This window comes from Erythrolamprus reginae, chromosome 11 (genome assembly GCF_031021105.1).
Source record: "Erythrolamprus reginae isolate rEryReg1 chromosome 11, rEryReg1.hap1, whole genome shotgun sequence".
In the NCBI taxonomy this organism is placed as follows: domain Eukaryota; kingdom Metazoa; phylum Chordata; class Lepidosauria; order Squamata; family Dipsadidae; genus Erythrolamprus; species Erythrolamprus reginae.
The window spans coordinates 5531202-5547493 of NC_091960.1; the positions used below are offsets into that span (position 1 = coordinate 5531202).

Sequence of the window (16292 nt, forward strand, 5' to 3'; positions counted from 1 at the left end):
TCTGCCTTCTGTTTTCAGGAATCTGTGGTTGTGCGATACGGGGTCACAGTCACAGACTTTAACAGAGGATTAAGATATAATTAATATAGCCAAGAAGGCTTCAAGACTTGTAAACTTAATCCTACGTAGCTTCTGCTCTGGCAATCTCACACTACTTACCAGACCTTACAAAACTTTTGCCAGACCCATCCTAGAATACAGCTCATCTGTTTGGAACCCATATCGCATCTCAGACATTAACACCCTTGAAAATGTCCAAAGATACTTCACCAGAAGAGCCCTTCACTCCTCCACTCGAAATAGAATACCCTACGAGACTAGACTTTCAATCCTGGGCCTAGAAAGTTTAGAACTAAGACGCCTTAAACAAGATCTAAGTATTGCCCACAAGATCATATGCTGCAACATCCTGCCTGTCGGCGACTACTTCAGCTTCAACCACAACAACACAAGAGCACACAACAGATTTAAACTTAATATTAATATTAACCGCTCCAAACTTGACTGAAAAAAATATGACTTCAGTAACCGAGTTGTCAAAGCATGGAACTCATTACCGGACTCCATAGTGTCATCCCCAAACCCCAAACCCCCAACACTTTACCCTTAGATTATCTACGGTTGACCTATCCAGATTCCTAAGAGGTCAGTAAGGGGTGAGTACAAGTGCACTAGAGTGCCTTCCGTCCGCTGTCTTATTGCTCTCCTATATCTCCTATACCTTTCTTCTATTCCTATATCGCTTCTTCTATTCTTTCATTGATATGTTCTATTACTTTATCTTCTTTTCTATTATTTCTTAGATATATTTTACTATGAGTATCTCCTCTATAACCTTCATCATGTATTTTACTTTGTGTATATAGATATATACCCACTAAAACCCTCATTGTGTATTGGACAAAATGAATAAATAAATAAAGATAGCCGTGGTGAAGGAAAGTTATGTTGCTGCCTATTAGCTTTGCGAAATGGCATTAAGATTATTGCCGGAGAGGAAACACAAGGACGAGGTTGTTACCTCCAAGTCTTAGTTGTGGTTTTTCCTGAGATATTTGGTTACTTTGATCCAGGTAATTTTGGCCCTGATATGTCTTTACTCTTTCTAAATAAAAACAGGGGTCTCCAAATTTGGCAACTTTAAGACATGTGAACTTTTAACTCTCAGAATTCCTCAGCCCAGAATTCTGAGCATTGAAGTCCACAAATCATGAAGGTGTCAAGTTTGGAAACCCCGTTATAGAGTCGCTTCTCCCATGATGTCCTATGTTGAGAAAACTAACCTGATATGTCGCTTCCATGGTTGAGAACCAGGTTTGTTCCCCTTCCGAGGCAGGAAATTTGTACCAAATAAGCCTTTTTTAACACTAAGTGGATAAAGATAAAAGCCCCTATCATGGACATCGATTCTGTGGCAGTTTATTTGGTCTGACTGGTTGTTGATGCTAACTGGTTGTTGATATTATTCATGCTGCTGGTCCTTTCGTTAGATGAAGTAAGACAATGGTCTCTGGGAGCAGATGCTGGAGGTGGTCAACTCTGGTTATCTAGCAGCTTGGATTCCTTGGCTGTTCTCCTGTTTTAGATATTGCTACAGTGTGTGCTAAACAACCTACTGTAGTTTAATCTGAACTATGGTAATTCGGTAGAACAGAGATTGGGAAAGAACACCATCCTACCAACTAGAGCCCACGACACGTCTGTTCAAGATCCATTGGAGGCAAGAGAATCTACAGGCTAGTATTGTGACATCATCATCAGCCAAGATAATTCCCTCTTTCCATCAATGATGGTTTGCCGTTTGATAGTTTCACAATCACCACTTTTTTAAACCTAACACAATATGGATGGACGGACAGAAGGAAGGAAGGAAGGAGAGGGAGGGAGGGAGGAAAGGAAGAAGAGAGGAAGTGTGGAAGGAAGGAGGGAGGAAAGAAAAGGAAAGAGAAGGAAGGAAGGAAAGAAGGAAGGAAGGATAATGAGGGAGGAAGGGAAAGGGAAAGGGAGGAAGTGTGGAAAGAAGGAGAGAGGGAAGAAGGGAAGAGAATGAAAGAAGCAAAGGAAAGAGGAAAAGAAAGGAAAAGGAAGGAAGGAAGGAAGGAAGGCCACTTGTTCAATGTGATAAATGCTTCTCTGTGTTTTCCTATTCATTCAACACTAGACAGAACTCCACTTGGTCTGTAAGCAAACACTGATAGCTATCACTTTTTAAAAAGCTGGATATCAGAGCAAGAGCTCAACCAGCGTCATACGATGAGAAGGTTAAGTCCAACAGATTCAGCCAAACATGCACCTATTAAAGACACAGCAGGGAAGAAGGAATTGGTCCTTTTCAGCATCTCCCATTGAATTTCTTCATCTAGTTCATAATGCACTAATAGATCTATTAAAAAGCTGCAAAGGAAATACAGTTTATATGAATTACATATAAATGAAAATTTAATGTTAAGGCAATTTACTGTAGAAGTACCTAGGAGATTTATATGTTTATATGTATATGCATATTTGTAAATGTACTGTTTGTTTGTCTTTTTAATTGTTTTTTTTTAATGTTTATACTCAATAAACATTACTCTCTTTTTTTTTAAAAAGCAATCTTTAGGAAGGAAGGCCATTCCTATTCTCCACCCTACCCCACCGACTTCTACCAGTTTTTACAGTATTCCATGCAAAAAAAAAGAGGAAAAACAAAGTATTTTCCAGAACTTGCAAATAAAGTTTGAGATTTGTAATGAAAGGTTGGTAGATAAAGCTATTATTATCCAGAGCCCAGCCTGCTGCCCTCAGCACAGGTACACCTTATCATACAACAGGTTTTTTTAGTGACCGTTCAAAGTTATAATGTCATTCATGGCCATTTTTCAACTTACGACCGTTGCAGCATCCCCAGTGTCACATGATCAAAATTCAGACACTCGGCAACTAAGTTGTATTTATGACAGTTGCGGCATCCCAGGGTCACGTGACACACACACACACACCATTTGTGACCTTCTGGCAAACAAGGGGCGGCATACAAATTTAATAAATAAATAAATAAATAAAATCAATGGGGGAGCCAGATTCACTTAACAACCTTCTTACTAACTTATAACTTACTAACTTCTTACCAACTGCAGTGATTCCCTTAACAGAGAAAGAAAGGTCGTAAAATGGGGCAAAACTCACTTAACAACTGTCTTACTTAGCAATAGAAATTTTGGGTGCAATTATGTTCGTAAGTCGAGGACTAACTGTATTCTAAGATATTCAGATTTATTCTTTTCCCTGCCTGGTTTTCCATTTCACTCCTCTTCGGAAGGCTAGCAGCTGCTTTAAGGGACATTTCTGCTCTTCTCCCCATCAGGATTCTACCTACAGTCTCCATGTCACCTCATTTTGTTTAGTTAACCTGGTATTTCCCAAAGGGGAGACAGAGACAGGGGGGAAGGAGGGAGAGAGGGAGGGAGGGAGAGAGAGAGAGGAAGAGAGAGAAAGGGAGAGAGAAAAAGGAAGAGAAAAATGCACACATCTAGAAGTTGGTAAGTTTGCAGAAAACATATATTTGTGCAAGTTTGATGCCAATCTCCACGTCACCCACGCCATTTTTTAGCATAAATTGGCCAAGGTGGTAGTTCCCATAGGGGAGACAGAGAGGGGGGAGGGAGGAAGGGAGAGAGAGGCAGAGAGAGAAAGAGAGAGGAGGGATAGAGAAAGAGCCACACACCTGGAAGTTGATAAATTTGCAGAAAACAAATTTGTGCAAGGTTGATGCCAATCTGACTAGATTAGAGTTGGCACTTGGAGAACTTTATTCCCATAGTAAAATGAACTTCAGCAACTCAAGGAATTAGGCTTGCGATCTTTTTATCTGACACCAATAGAGAGGTAGCAAACAGAGAGCTTTTTCCTGGTATAGCGAAGGTAAAAGTTCACACCCGTTTCTTTCTATCAAGCCCACACTAAAAACATAGTATACGTAATGCTGGGCAAATGGCATTCTCATATATCCACCACAATCTGCACAGCTGGCATTTAATTCTGCAAGCCTTTGGTAATACAGGGGACGATCATAGGTACGATAACAGCTGGTGAAATAACCCAGAAATGTCAATCTATAATCTGTGATCAAAGATAATAGAGAGGCGTTATGTACATAAGAATCAAATTGGATTTTGAGACAGAATAAAAGCTGAACGGGAGGTTTTTTATGAGAGATATGAAAATACCTTTTAGCTGTGAATATTGTTTAATGCAGAGTCAACACATAATGGAGCCTGTTTTCAAGTTAAATTCATCTTTTCATCAACAATGTCCCCGACTATTAATTTTTTTCAGAGCTGAAAGAAAGCCGAGTGATTCTCAGGATCATTTGGGATAAAAGCACCCAGCAGTGGATATTCCGAAGCAATTTTTCATCTGGGAACTTTGTATTTGTTCATTTCTCTCTAACATGATTTCTGAAACATACAGATATTTAACAGGAATAATCTTTTCTTGACACACAGAAAACTAAGGGAGAACTAATTCTTGATTGAAGGTCTACCTCCCATGGATGTAGAAGTCCCATGGAGAACCCTGATAGCAGTGTTCCAATATTTGAGGGGCTGCTACAAAGAAGAGGGGCTTGACCTGTTATTTTCCAAAGCCCCTGAAGCAGTGAAGGGCTACTGCCAAAATTTTTACTACCTTACTGTGGGCATGGCTTATGCATTTTCTTTCAACATCTTTCAGTGCAAATTGGGTGGTCTGGGGAGGAGCTCCATTTTCGCTACCCCACTGCGTTTCCCCCCATCCAGGCAATAGCCCACCCCCTGCCCTGAACGCAGGACAAGAAGCAACGGATAGAAACATAGAAGACTGACGGCAGAAAAAGACCTCATGGTCCATCTAGTCTGCCCTTATACTATTTCCTGTATTTTATTTTAGGATGGATATATGTTTATCCCAGGCATGTTTAAATTCAGTTACTGTGGATTTACCAACCATGTCTGCTGGAAGTTTGTTCCAAGGATCTACTACTCTTTCAGTGAAATAATATTTTCTCACGTTGCTTTTGATCTTTCCCCCAACTAACTTCAGATTGTGTCCCCTTGTTCTTGTGTTCACTTTCCTATTAAAAACACTTCCCTCCTGGACCTTATTTAACCCTTTAACATATTTAAATGTTTCGATCATGTCCCCCCCTTTTCCTTCTGTCCTCCAGACTATACAGATTGAGTTCATTAAGTCTTTCCTGGTACATTTTATGCTTAAGACCTTCCACCATTCTTGTAGCCCGTCTTTGGACCCGTTCAATATCTTTTTGTAGGTGAGGTCTCCAGAACTGAACACAGTATTCCAAATGTGGTCTCACCAGCGCTCTATATAAGGGGATCACAATCTCCCTCTTCCTGCTTGTTATACCTCTAGCTATGCAGCCAAGCATCCTGCTTGCTTTTCCTACTGCCCGACCACACTGCTCACCCATTTTGAGACTGTCAGAAATCATTGCCCCTAAATCCTTCTCTTCTGAAGTATTTGCTAACACAGAACTGCCAATGCAATACTCAGATTGAGGATTCCTTTTCCCCAAGTGCATTATTTTACATTTGGAAACATTAAACTGCAGTTTCCATTGCTTTGACCATTTATCTAGTAAAGCTGAATCATTTACCATATTATAGACCCCTCCAGGAATATCAACCCAATTGCACACTTTAGGATGGAAACTAATCAAGGAGAGAAGCAATCTGGAATTAAGGACACATTTCCTTGACAGTGAGAACAATTAATCAACACAACAGTTTGCCTTCAGATGTGTTGGGTGTTCCAACACTGAAAGCTTTCGAGAGGAGATTGGACAGCAGTTTGTCAGAAATATAAGTTTCCTGCTTGAGCAAGGGGATGGGCTAGAACACCTCTAAAGTCCCTTCCAACTCTATTATTTTGTTATTCTGCTTCAGTTGCTACCTGATCTTTAAGCAAGACCTATCAGTGGAGATTCTTATTCACGTCAGAAGCGTCTTCAGATTGTTATTCTGTTAAGGATGGCTCAGTGCTGGAATACTGAATTTGGGATGCATCTGATTCTCTTGTTCATTTTTCACTAGAGTCTGCAATACAGCACTATTAAAAGTCAATGTGCTAAATTTTTTAAAAACAGAAATGCAGCAAACATGAAGTCCGGCTTCATGTTTCCCCCCTTGTACTTTGGAATTCCCAGAATAGTTCAAACTCTGTCTTTCTTTTCTGCAGTAGATTAAAAGAACACAAAATAGCTCATTGTTTCATTAAAAGGGTGTTGATTGGATTCAGGAAGGTCTCAACAGCTGCCGGTTTTGGTTTTTGGCCCTATCTGGATCGGGAGCCACCGCTCACAGTCACTCATGCCCTCATCACCTCGAGGCTCGACTACTGTAACGCTCTCTATATGGGGCTACCTTTGAAGAATGTTTGGAAACTCCAGATCGTGCAGAATGCAGCTGCGAGAGCAATCATGGGCTTCCCTAAATATGCCCATGTTACTCCAACACTCCGCAGTCTGCATTGGTTGCCGATCAGTTTCCGGTCACAATTCAAAGTGTTGGTTATGACCTATAAAGCCCTTCATGGCACCGGACCAGAATATCTCCGGGTCCGCCTTCTGCTGCACAAATCCCAGCGACCGGTTAGGTCCCACAGAGTTGGCCTTCTCCAGGTCCCGTCGACTAAACAATGTCATCTGGCGGGACCCAGGGGAAGATCCTTCTTTGTGGTGGCTCCGACCCTCTGGAACCAGCTCCCCCCAGAGATTAGGATTGCCCCCACCCTCCTTGCCTTTAGGAAACTCCTTAAAACCCACCTCTGCCGTCAGGCATGGGGGAATTGAAACATCTCACCCTTGCCCATGTAGTTTTTGTGTATGATTCGATCGTGTGCTTGTTTTTTATATATTGGGGTTCTTTTGGATTTTTTAACTTAAACCTATAATTTAGATTGCTAAATATTAGATTTGTTACTATGTATTGTTTACCATTGTTGTGAGCAGCCCCGAGTCTACAGAGAGGGGCGGCATATAAATCCAATAAATCTAATCTAATCTAATCTAAAGTGATCCAAATCGAATCTCATTATTTTTGTGTTATAGTTGCTCAGATTGTGCATTTCCTTCACGTATTAATATTTCTCAAACTGTTTTATCCCTTAACTATGAGCATTATTTTTTATTTTCATGTGCTGTAAAGCACCTTCTTAAGTTTTGTTTTGTTTTTTTAAAGAAGGACTTCACATCATATAAACAAGCAAATGGTAGGTTAGGGTTGGTCCCGGGTTGAACCTGCATGGAGTGATCCAACTGCAGGCATCACTGATTTGTTTGACAAAGATTTTTTTAAGAGAAGGCAGAGGAAAAATAGAAAGAAAGAAAAGGAAAAAATGACAGCCAGCAAGAGAGGTAGAAGAAAGAAAACATGGCTAAATTTGTAATTATTGCTAAGCCATAAACCATTGTATGTTATTTGGAACTTAGAGACCTAATGTGGTATCATGGTTCAGATGCTGGCCTAGAAACTAGGAGCATCTAGTCTTGTTTTAGGCATGAACGCCATCTGGGTGACTTTGGGCCAATCACTAAAAGACTGTGAGGTCTAGTCCTGCCTTAGGCATGAAAGCCAACTAAGTGACTGTGATTGTGAGCCAATCACTAGGAGATGTTGAGTTCTAGTCCCGCCCTAGACATGAAAGTTGGTTGGGCGACTTTGGGCCAATCACCAGGAGATGTGAGTTCTAGTCCCGCCTCAGGCATGAAAGCTGGCTGAGTGATGTTGGGACAGTCACTCTCTCTCAGCGCACTCCACAGTAGGTTTGAGTTACTTATAAAGTATTGAAATCAAATAAAAAATCAAACAAAAATTTAAAAAGCTATTGGTTTCAAATAACAATGGCTCACAAGATGTGGCGGAAGAAGTCAAATTACAGCTTCTTTGCAAAATATCTTGTGAAAGTGACTAATGCATGCTTCAGATTTTTTTAAAGTAAGTTGAGTGTTATAGTTAAGAGGTAAAGTTTCAAGTTTCAAGTTTTATTGGATTTATATGCCGCCCCTCTCCGAAAACTCGGGGCGGCTAACAACAATCACAAACAATATACAATAATAACCCAATACTAAAAGCGAATTAAAACTCCTTAATATACAAAACCAAACATACATACAAACATACCATGCATACAATTGTAACAGCCTAGGGGGAGAGGAAGTCTTAATTCCCCCCATGCCTGGCGGCAGAGGTGGGTTTTAAGTAGCTTACGAAAGGCAAGGAGGGTGGGGGCAATTCTAATCTCTGGGGGGAGTTGGTTCCAGAGGGCCGGGGCCGCCACAGAGAAGACTCTTCCCTTGGGTCCCGCCAAGTGGCATTGTTTAGTTGACGGGACCCGGAGAAGACCCACTCTGTGGGACCTAACTGTCCGCATGTGAAGATGCATCCAGAGTCAGAAATACAGATAGTACTCGACTTACAACAGTTCGTTTAGTGACTGTTTAAAGTTACAACGGCACTGAGAAAAGCGACATGACCATTTCCCACACATGACTATAGCAGCATCCCCATGATCAAAATTCAGATGGTTTTTATGACCGTTGCAGTGTCCTGGCGTTACATGGTCGCCTTCTGCGACCTTCTGACAAGCCAGATTCACTTATTATTTATTATTATTTATTAGATTTGTATGCCGCCCCTCTCCATAGACTCGGGGCGGCTCACAACAGTTAACAACGTTGTTGCTAACTTTCCAACTGCAGTGATTCCCTCGGGGCAAAACTCACTTAACAAATGTCTCACTGAACAACAGAAATTTAATTTAATTTAATTTATTAGACTTATAAGCCGCCTAACTCCTTGCGGACTCTGGGTGGCGATGTTGGGCTCAATTGTCGTTGTAAGTCGAGGACTACTTGTAATTCAGATCTGATGCTTTTACCATCTGGTTCTTGCTCCATTTTTATTTCCAGATGAGGAAAAGCTTCCAATGTTTAATATATCTGAGAATCAAGCAGATGTCCGAAAACAAGCAGAAGAGGATGAAACAAACCAGCAACTTCTGTGACGAAATTCAGAGTTTCTGGAGATATTAAGTATTGTAAAGACTGAGTTTGGATTGTTTTTGGTGGAATACACCATAAATTGGGGGGGGGGGGGGGAATGAAATCTGTTGGGATTTTTATTTTTAAAGGCCAGTCAGAAAACACAGGAAGTGCTGGCCAGTTTTACCAGGACCAGGGTTTTGCTGCCTGCCCCCCCCCCCCTTCCAAACTGCTGGCTACTCTTGTCGGCTTTCACTTCTGCTTCCCTTTCACATTTTTAGATGGTTTAAAAAAAAGCCTCCAATTTACTGAAACTCAAACTAAAAACAGAAGCCCCAAAACCAACCCCCTTGCCTACTCTGGGTAGAACTCCTCCTCCTCTCCACTGCCGATCCTAGTTCCCCTGCCGTCCTTTCTATGGCTGCCCATTTACAGAAAAAGCTGGAGTAGCTCAGGGGGGGGGGCGGCAAAAAGGAGGTAGGTTCTCATCTACTTTGGGAGGGGGGGGAAATCCCACTTTTGCCTGAAATATACATCGCACGCCAGGAAAAGCCTACTCAAATAACTCCCTTCCAAACAACAAAGCCATATTAGTAGACTGACAGCTCTACAGAACATGGTTAGAGACCAACGTCTGACTTGGCAACGTGGCCCTTAACAAACTTCTACACCTGTAGAGATCAGCAGCAAAACTTCACGGCACGGAAAGGAGACATGGTTGTGTTTAAAGCACAGTGACAGTGGCTGGCTCACAAGCTAGTCAAAGAAAACTCCTTGCCAGGGCACCTGGCTGGACCCTCCTTTTCAAAGATCCAGTGGCTTCAATAGGAACCCAGTAGAGACCGCTTGCCCTCTTGCTGAGTGGGTAAGCTTTCCTCTTTCATTTATCTCCAGTTGATCTTTGGTGTAAGGTCGCCCCATACGTTCCGAGTCCATTGAAGGCGTTATGGCATCAATGGCTAAATCCAGTTGGATGAAATTTGGATGGTTGTGGTTTTTTTTTAGGAAAAATGGGGTTTTAAGAATTTTTTAAAAAATTTTAATATTAGATTTCTTCACATTTTGTATTTGGATTTATTCGGTTGTAAGCCGAGAAGGGCGGCATAGAAATCTAATTAAATAAAAATAAATAAATTACTGAGTGGTGCCATTGCCTTTTCATCTACTTCCTACCTCTGTTTTCCCTCTACCTGTCCAATCTTAGGCTTACTAACCCTCTCCTAATACTGTTCTCCCTCCACCCCGTGCAAGACGGGATTGGAGGCAGGTAAAATTTGTCGGGACATGCGCCACAACTCTGTATAGAGCAGGGTTTGTCTCAATGAGCCTTGAAACTTAAGGACAGAGCAACCCGCAGCCTCAAAGCAAGAGATTTTATTTATTTATTTATTATTTAGATTTGTATGCCGCCCCTCTCCGCAGACTCGGGGAGGCTCACAACAAAGTGAAACAATTTACAACAAATCTAAATTACAGTTTAAAAATTTTTTTAAAACCCCATTTTCTAAACAAACATACATACAGACATACCATTCATAAATTGTATATGCCCGGGGGAGATATCTCAATTCCCCCATGCCTGACGACAAAGGTGGGTCTTAAGGAGCTTACGAAAGGCAAGGAGAGTAGGGGCAGTTCTAATCTCCGGGGGGAGTTGGTTCCAGAGGGTCGGGGCCGCCACAGAGAAGGCTCTTCCCCTGGGGCCCGCCAACCGACATTGTTTAGTTGACGGGACCCGGAGAAGACCCACTCTGTGGGACCTAATCGGTCGCTGGGATTCGTGCAGCAGAAGGCAGTCTCGGAGATATTCTGGTCCAGTGCTATGAAGGGCTTTAAAGGTCATAACCAACACTTTGAATTGTGACCGGAAATTGATCGGCAACCAATGCAGACTGCGGAGTGTTGGTGAAACATGGGCATCCCATGGAGATACTACTAAAACAGGCAGCACTGCGTCTGTCCTGTTGACCCCCCCCATCGCCCCCCGCCTTTTGCCAGCCCACCCTACAAGCAACTTTTTATTGGCATGGAGGAAATCTTCACAAAATGGCAATACATCCCAGAGAAAGAGAGAGTCAGAGATAGAGAGAGAGAGAGAGAACACACAGTGAGATGCCTCCAAGTTGCAATATACCTTATCGCTTACCTGTTGCCCACAGGCCCGAGTTCACCATGGCTATAATTCTTCTGAGGTGGAAGAGACAGACCCAGAGGGCCCTGCCTGCTACTGACGGATGGTACTTGCTCCAGAGAGGAAAAAGCAGGTGGCGGGGACAAGGAAGGGCCTCTAAGCTAGGGGCAGGCCTGGGGACTCCCCAGGCGCTTGAGAAGCAAGAACAGTGAATGTGGCAGGAAGCAGCTGGGAGGAAGAAGACATCGCAGGGTGTGTGTGTGTGTTGGGGTGGGGGGAGAAGAGAGAAGAACACTGCAAGGACTGACACACAGCAAATGCAGAGATGGGCGTGCAATTGTCGCGGGACCCAGAAGTGCCCCATGCTTCAGTCTGCAGGGCCCAAAGCTCAAGATGACCCTTGGTTGAGTTCATAGGATCGGCATGGTGGAGCATCAACAGAACGTGGAGATAGGCTAAAATGTGGGTTGGGCATTATAGGATTCGGTGATTGGTCTTAGCATGAACTGTAGGTGGCCCTTGACTTGCAACCATTCATTTAGCAACTGTCTGAAGTTACAACGGCACCGGACCCCGGTCCTTGGGCTTAGGACCAATGTAGCATCCCCACGACCACACGATCGAAATTCAGGCGCTTGGCCTGAATGGCACATCTTTATGACCAAGCCATCGGTAAACTGGCTTTGGGGAAGCCAACTCAAGGGGAGACACTATATTTGCTTAATGACCACATGAGCTTTCATTTGCCATTTTTTTTTGCGGTTTATAAAAAAACGGAGAACGATTTCACTCAACAACCAGCTTTCTCAGCTGTGGAAATTGCAGTCCCAATAACTTAGCCTAGCGTGCAAACATGATCTGTTTGACTCTGGGTGGTGTGCTGTGGAAACACAGCCGCTGTAGTATGTAAAATCAGGCTTATAGCTTGGCAAAATAGGTGGGTCCAGTCAGTGGGGCTTATTCAACAACCCCCATGACTTATCAGTGTGCACGAACCCAACCCCTGTTGATTTATTTTATTTATTTATTTATTATTTTTATTGATTGATTTTGTCCAGTACACAATGAGGGTTTTAGTGGGTATACACATAGTAAAATACATGATGAAGGTTATAGAGGAGATACTCATAGTAAAATATATCTAAGAAAGAAGAGAAGACAAGTTATAGGAATAGAACATATTAATGCAAGAATAGAAGAAGAGATATAGGAATAGAAGAAAGGTATAGGAGATATAGGAGAGCAATAGGACAGGGGACGGAAGGCACTCTAGTGCACTTGTACTCGCCCCTTACTGACCTCTTAGGAATCTGGAGAGGTCAACCGTGGATAATCCAAGGATATAGTGTTGGGGATGGCACCTCGGAATCTGTATTAGCGACCAGAGTTTGATAATCCCCATCCCTATCACCCATCTCCTCCCATTTATGACTGCATGAGTGTAACCTGTTGCTTGCATCCTTAAGATTTTCATTAATATTGATCGTTTTTTCATTGCTCATTTGACCCCTATGACAAAGTGTTGTACCACATGATTCTTGAAAAATCTATATTTTCTTTTATGCACACCGAGAGCATCTGCACCAAAGACAAATTCCTTGTGCGTCCAATCATACTTGGCCAATAAAATAATTATGTTCTATTCTATTCTATCCTTATACAAAAGCCTAATTATGAATATCTTCATTGCAGGGAAACACACAACTCACTGCATGTGACCCAAAATGGATACAGCTTTGCTAGAGATAAAATATGTAAAGTAGAGAATTGTCCACCTGTCTTCGTATCTAGGGAAATTTCAGCGCAGGAAATCTTAGAAGATCAAGTAGGGAGAATCTAGTTAGGCTGGAGTAAAGCTTTCTGTTTCTGGTCCATGGGACATTTTATTACTTTGATGCACTTTTAGGGCTGATCTCCAGCATCTAAAACAGGGTTTGGAGCTAAGTTCCGATAAGTCGCCTCTTAATGTCTGTAAGACGGCAACGGGAGTACAGCTGTACGTTAACAGTTAGCCTTGCATTTTTGTCCACTCAACACTAGGGGGAAGCAGAATGCCACAAATTCTCCGACTCACCTGTTGTGGCCATACAATCTACAACAGTTGGGAGACAGCCACACCATGCTAACAGCAGGCTTACGATCGTCATGTCTATTCTCAATATCAGACACAGAGGCCTCTATAGTATTCACTAAATCTCGCTCCTGATCTCCCCTATTTGGTGTAGACACAGAAGTGTTTCTACATGGCCGTCGTCCTATTCAGAATGAACCCACATAATGCAAAGAAGGCCGGTCTGGAGACAAACCACATTGCAGATGTGACCCAATTCAAAGGCCCCCGTGGAGATTCTCAGGTCACGGTTGTCCCAAAGGTGCTTTTTTTCAAAAGGCAACTGGGTTTCTTTGTTTGTTTGTTTTTCCTCTTTGAAGATGTTTCGCTTCTCATCCGAGAAGCTTCTTCAAACCTCTGAAGGGAGCGTCTTGGATGAGAAGCGAAACATCTTCAAGGGAAAACAAAGGAAGTTCAGCTGCCTTTTGAAAAAGCACCGTGGGGACAATCCAGAGGTACATCTGAAGGGCACTGCAGAGTCAAGTCCACTAGTTCGTGCACACAGATCGTCACAGCTCAGTGGGGCACATGTAGTAGGGGACTTCCACAAAGCTGAATTTTCTACTGAAGTTGGCAACTTAGGGGCTCACAGGTGCAGCTGCTCACATCTACAGTGGTGCCTCTACCTTGGAACGCCTCTACTTATGAACGTTTCTCGATAAGAACCAGGTGCTCAAGATTTTTTTTGCCTCTTCTCAAGGACCATTTTCCACTTACAATCCCAAGCCTCCGAAACTGTAACCGGAAAAAGCAGGGAGAAACCTCCGTGGGGCCTCTCTAGGAATCTCCTGGGAGGAAATAGGGCCGGAAAAGGCGGGGAGAAGCCTCCGTGGGGCCTCTCTAGGGATCTCCTGGGAGGAAACAGGGCCGGAAAAGGTGGGGAGAAGCCTCTGTGGGGCCTCTCTAGGAATCTCTTGGGAGGAAACAGGGCCGGAAAAGGCGGGGAGAAGCCTCTGTGGGGCCTCTCTAGGAATCTCCTGGGAGGAAACAGGGCCGGAAAAGGCGGGGAGAAGCCTCTGTGGGGCCTCTCTAGGAATCTCCTGGGAGGAACAGGGCCGGAAAAGGCAGGGAGAAGCCTCTGTGGGGCCTCTCTAGGAATCTCTTGGGAGGAAACAGGGCCAGAAAAGGTGGGGAGGAGCCTCTGTGGGGTCTCTCCACCCTCCCTGTGGTTTCCCCAATCGCACACATTATTTGCTTTTACATTGATTCCTATGGGAAAAATGGCTTCTTCTTACAAACTTTTCTACTTAAGAACCTGGTCCCGGAACGAATTAAGTTCGTAAGTAGAGGTACCACTGTCCACAAATCTGCTATCTATGCCCACGGCATTCAGATTAAGGGATTTTAACCGGACTCACACCTGGCAACACCTTTCCCGCTCTGTCCCTGTGATGTTACCATACTACGGTTCCTAACGCATGATAAACCACTTTTAAAAGTGGCCCTTAGCAGTGCCAGGATTAAGTTGGTTTCCTCTTCTCCCCACATTAGTCGAGGGCAGCCTCAAGGTGTCTAAAATTTGCGAGGCTTTATGTCCCATTAACCTGAAAGGAAGTCAAGTGACTGATGCGACTGGCTACAGAGGCAGGATGGGGATCTGCAATGGAAACTCAAATTATATTACGATGTAATTTTCTGCTGACTCAAGGGTGCGTGGAGAGCAGTTTAACTCAGTAACAGGGAAATTTACCAAGCTACAGAATCAGTAATAATCCATCTAGCATAAAATGTATGTTATCATGAGGGGGGGAAAAGTATAATCCTTTCTCCCAATGCCCAAGTCTTCCTGTTTAAAGATTTAAAGCTTGCAAACTTGGGAAGGAACTCTTATCGATCGCTTAAAGATCCATTGTCACATGACTAAACTAAATGAACTTCACATGAGATAGCTTCCGATATTTATATATTCAGTTTAATCATCTCAGTTCACTATCCGTAAACATGGGAATTACGTCATTTTTCAAAGAAATGCCGTATAAAAATAGTTTTGTGAGTTTGAAAGAAATGATCCTGGTCAATTTAGGCCTGTAAAATTGGGTCACTGCTGATCTCTACAGAGAAAGAAAGAAGAAAGAAAGAAAGAAAGAAAGAAAGAGGAAGGAAGGAAGGAAAGAGAGATAGAGAGAAATAAGGAAGGAAGGAAGGAAGGAAAGAGAGAGAGAGAAAAATAAGGAAGGAAGGAAAGAGAGAGAGAGAGAAATAAGGAAGGAAGGAAGGAAGGAAGAGGGAGAGAGAGAAATAAGGAAGAAAGGAAGGAAAGAGAGAGAGAGAGAAATAAGGATGGAAGGAAAGAAAGAGAGAGAGAGAAATAAGGAAGGAAGGAAGGAAAGAGAGAGAGAGAAATAAGGAAGGAAGGAAAGAAAGAAAGAAAGAGAAAGAGAGAGAAATAAGGAAGGAAGGAAAGAGAGAGAAAAAAATAAGGAAGGAAGGAAAGAGAGAGAGAAATAAGGAAGGAAGGAAGGAAAGAGAGAGAGAGAAATAAGGAAGGAAGGAAAGAAAGAAAGAGAAAGAGAGAGAGAGAGAGAAATAAGGAAGGAAAGGAAGGAAGGAAGGAAAGAAAAGCCAACGTTGACTTCAGCAGCACAATTTCAAAATATCTGGAAACAAATCCTTCTAAGTTGAATAACATCGGTGTATTAATCAGATGCCTAGGATTGCAATATAAGCCACCGACGTCCTCCTAGTTCTATTTTAAGAGAACAATCTAGGATCTAATATGTGAACTCTTCCAATGCTTACTTTAAAACTTGGCTGACAAGATAGACCCCATGCTGAGATCAAGCCTTGCCACTTTCCTAGTGGTAGACTAAAAATAAATCTCGCCAAAAGTTTTGGGGGACTCGCGTGCATGGACACCAACACCCCCAAAAGCTCTTTTGAATTGACTATCAAAGTTACGGACCAAGGGAATTAGACGCGGAGCAGTTTGGGAGCGCGACTTCAGCTAAGTCTTTCTCTGATCTACTCACTTGGCTCATCGCCCTTGTGGTGGGCTACCTTCACCACGTCCATCTCCATGGATCTGTCCTTCA

General features: G+C 42.8%; 1 protein-coding gene across 1 annotated transcript in view; it reads right to left on the minus strand.

Moving 5' to 3' along the window:
- The window catches only part of POU2F2 (POU class 2 homeobox 2), a 24262-nt gene extending 22961 nt beyond the window's left edge, over positions 1 to 1301 (minus strand). Inside the window, exon 1 of the mRNA XM_070764622.1 lies at positions 1284 to 1301. Coding sequence (XP_070620723.1) covers positions 1284 to 1301 — 18 coding nt within the window. The remainder of the gene's footprint in view (positions 1 to 1283) is intronic.
- Between the last annotated feature and the right edge of the window lie 14991 nt (positions 1302 to 16292).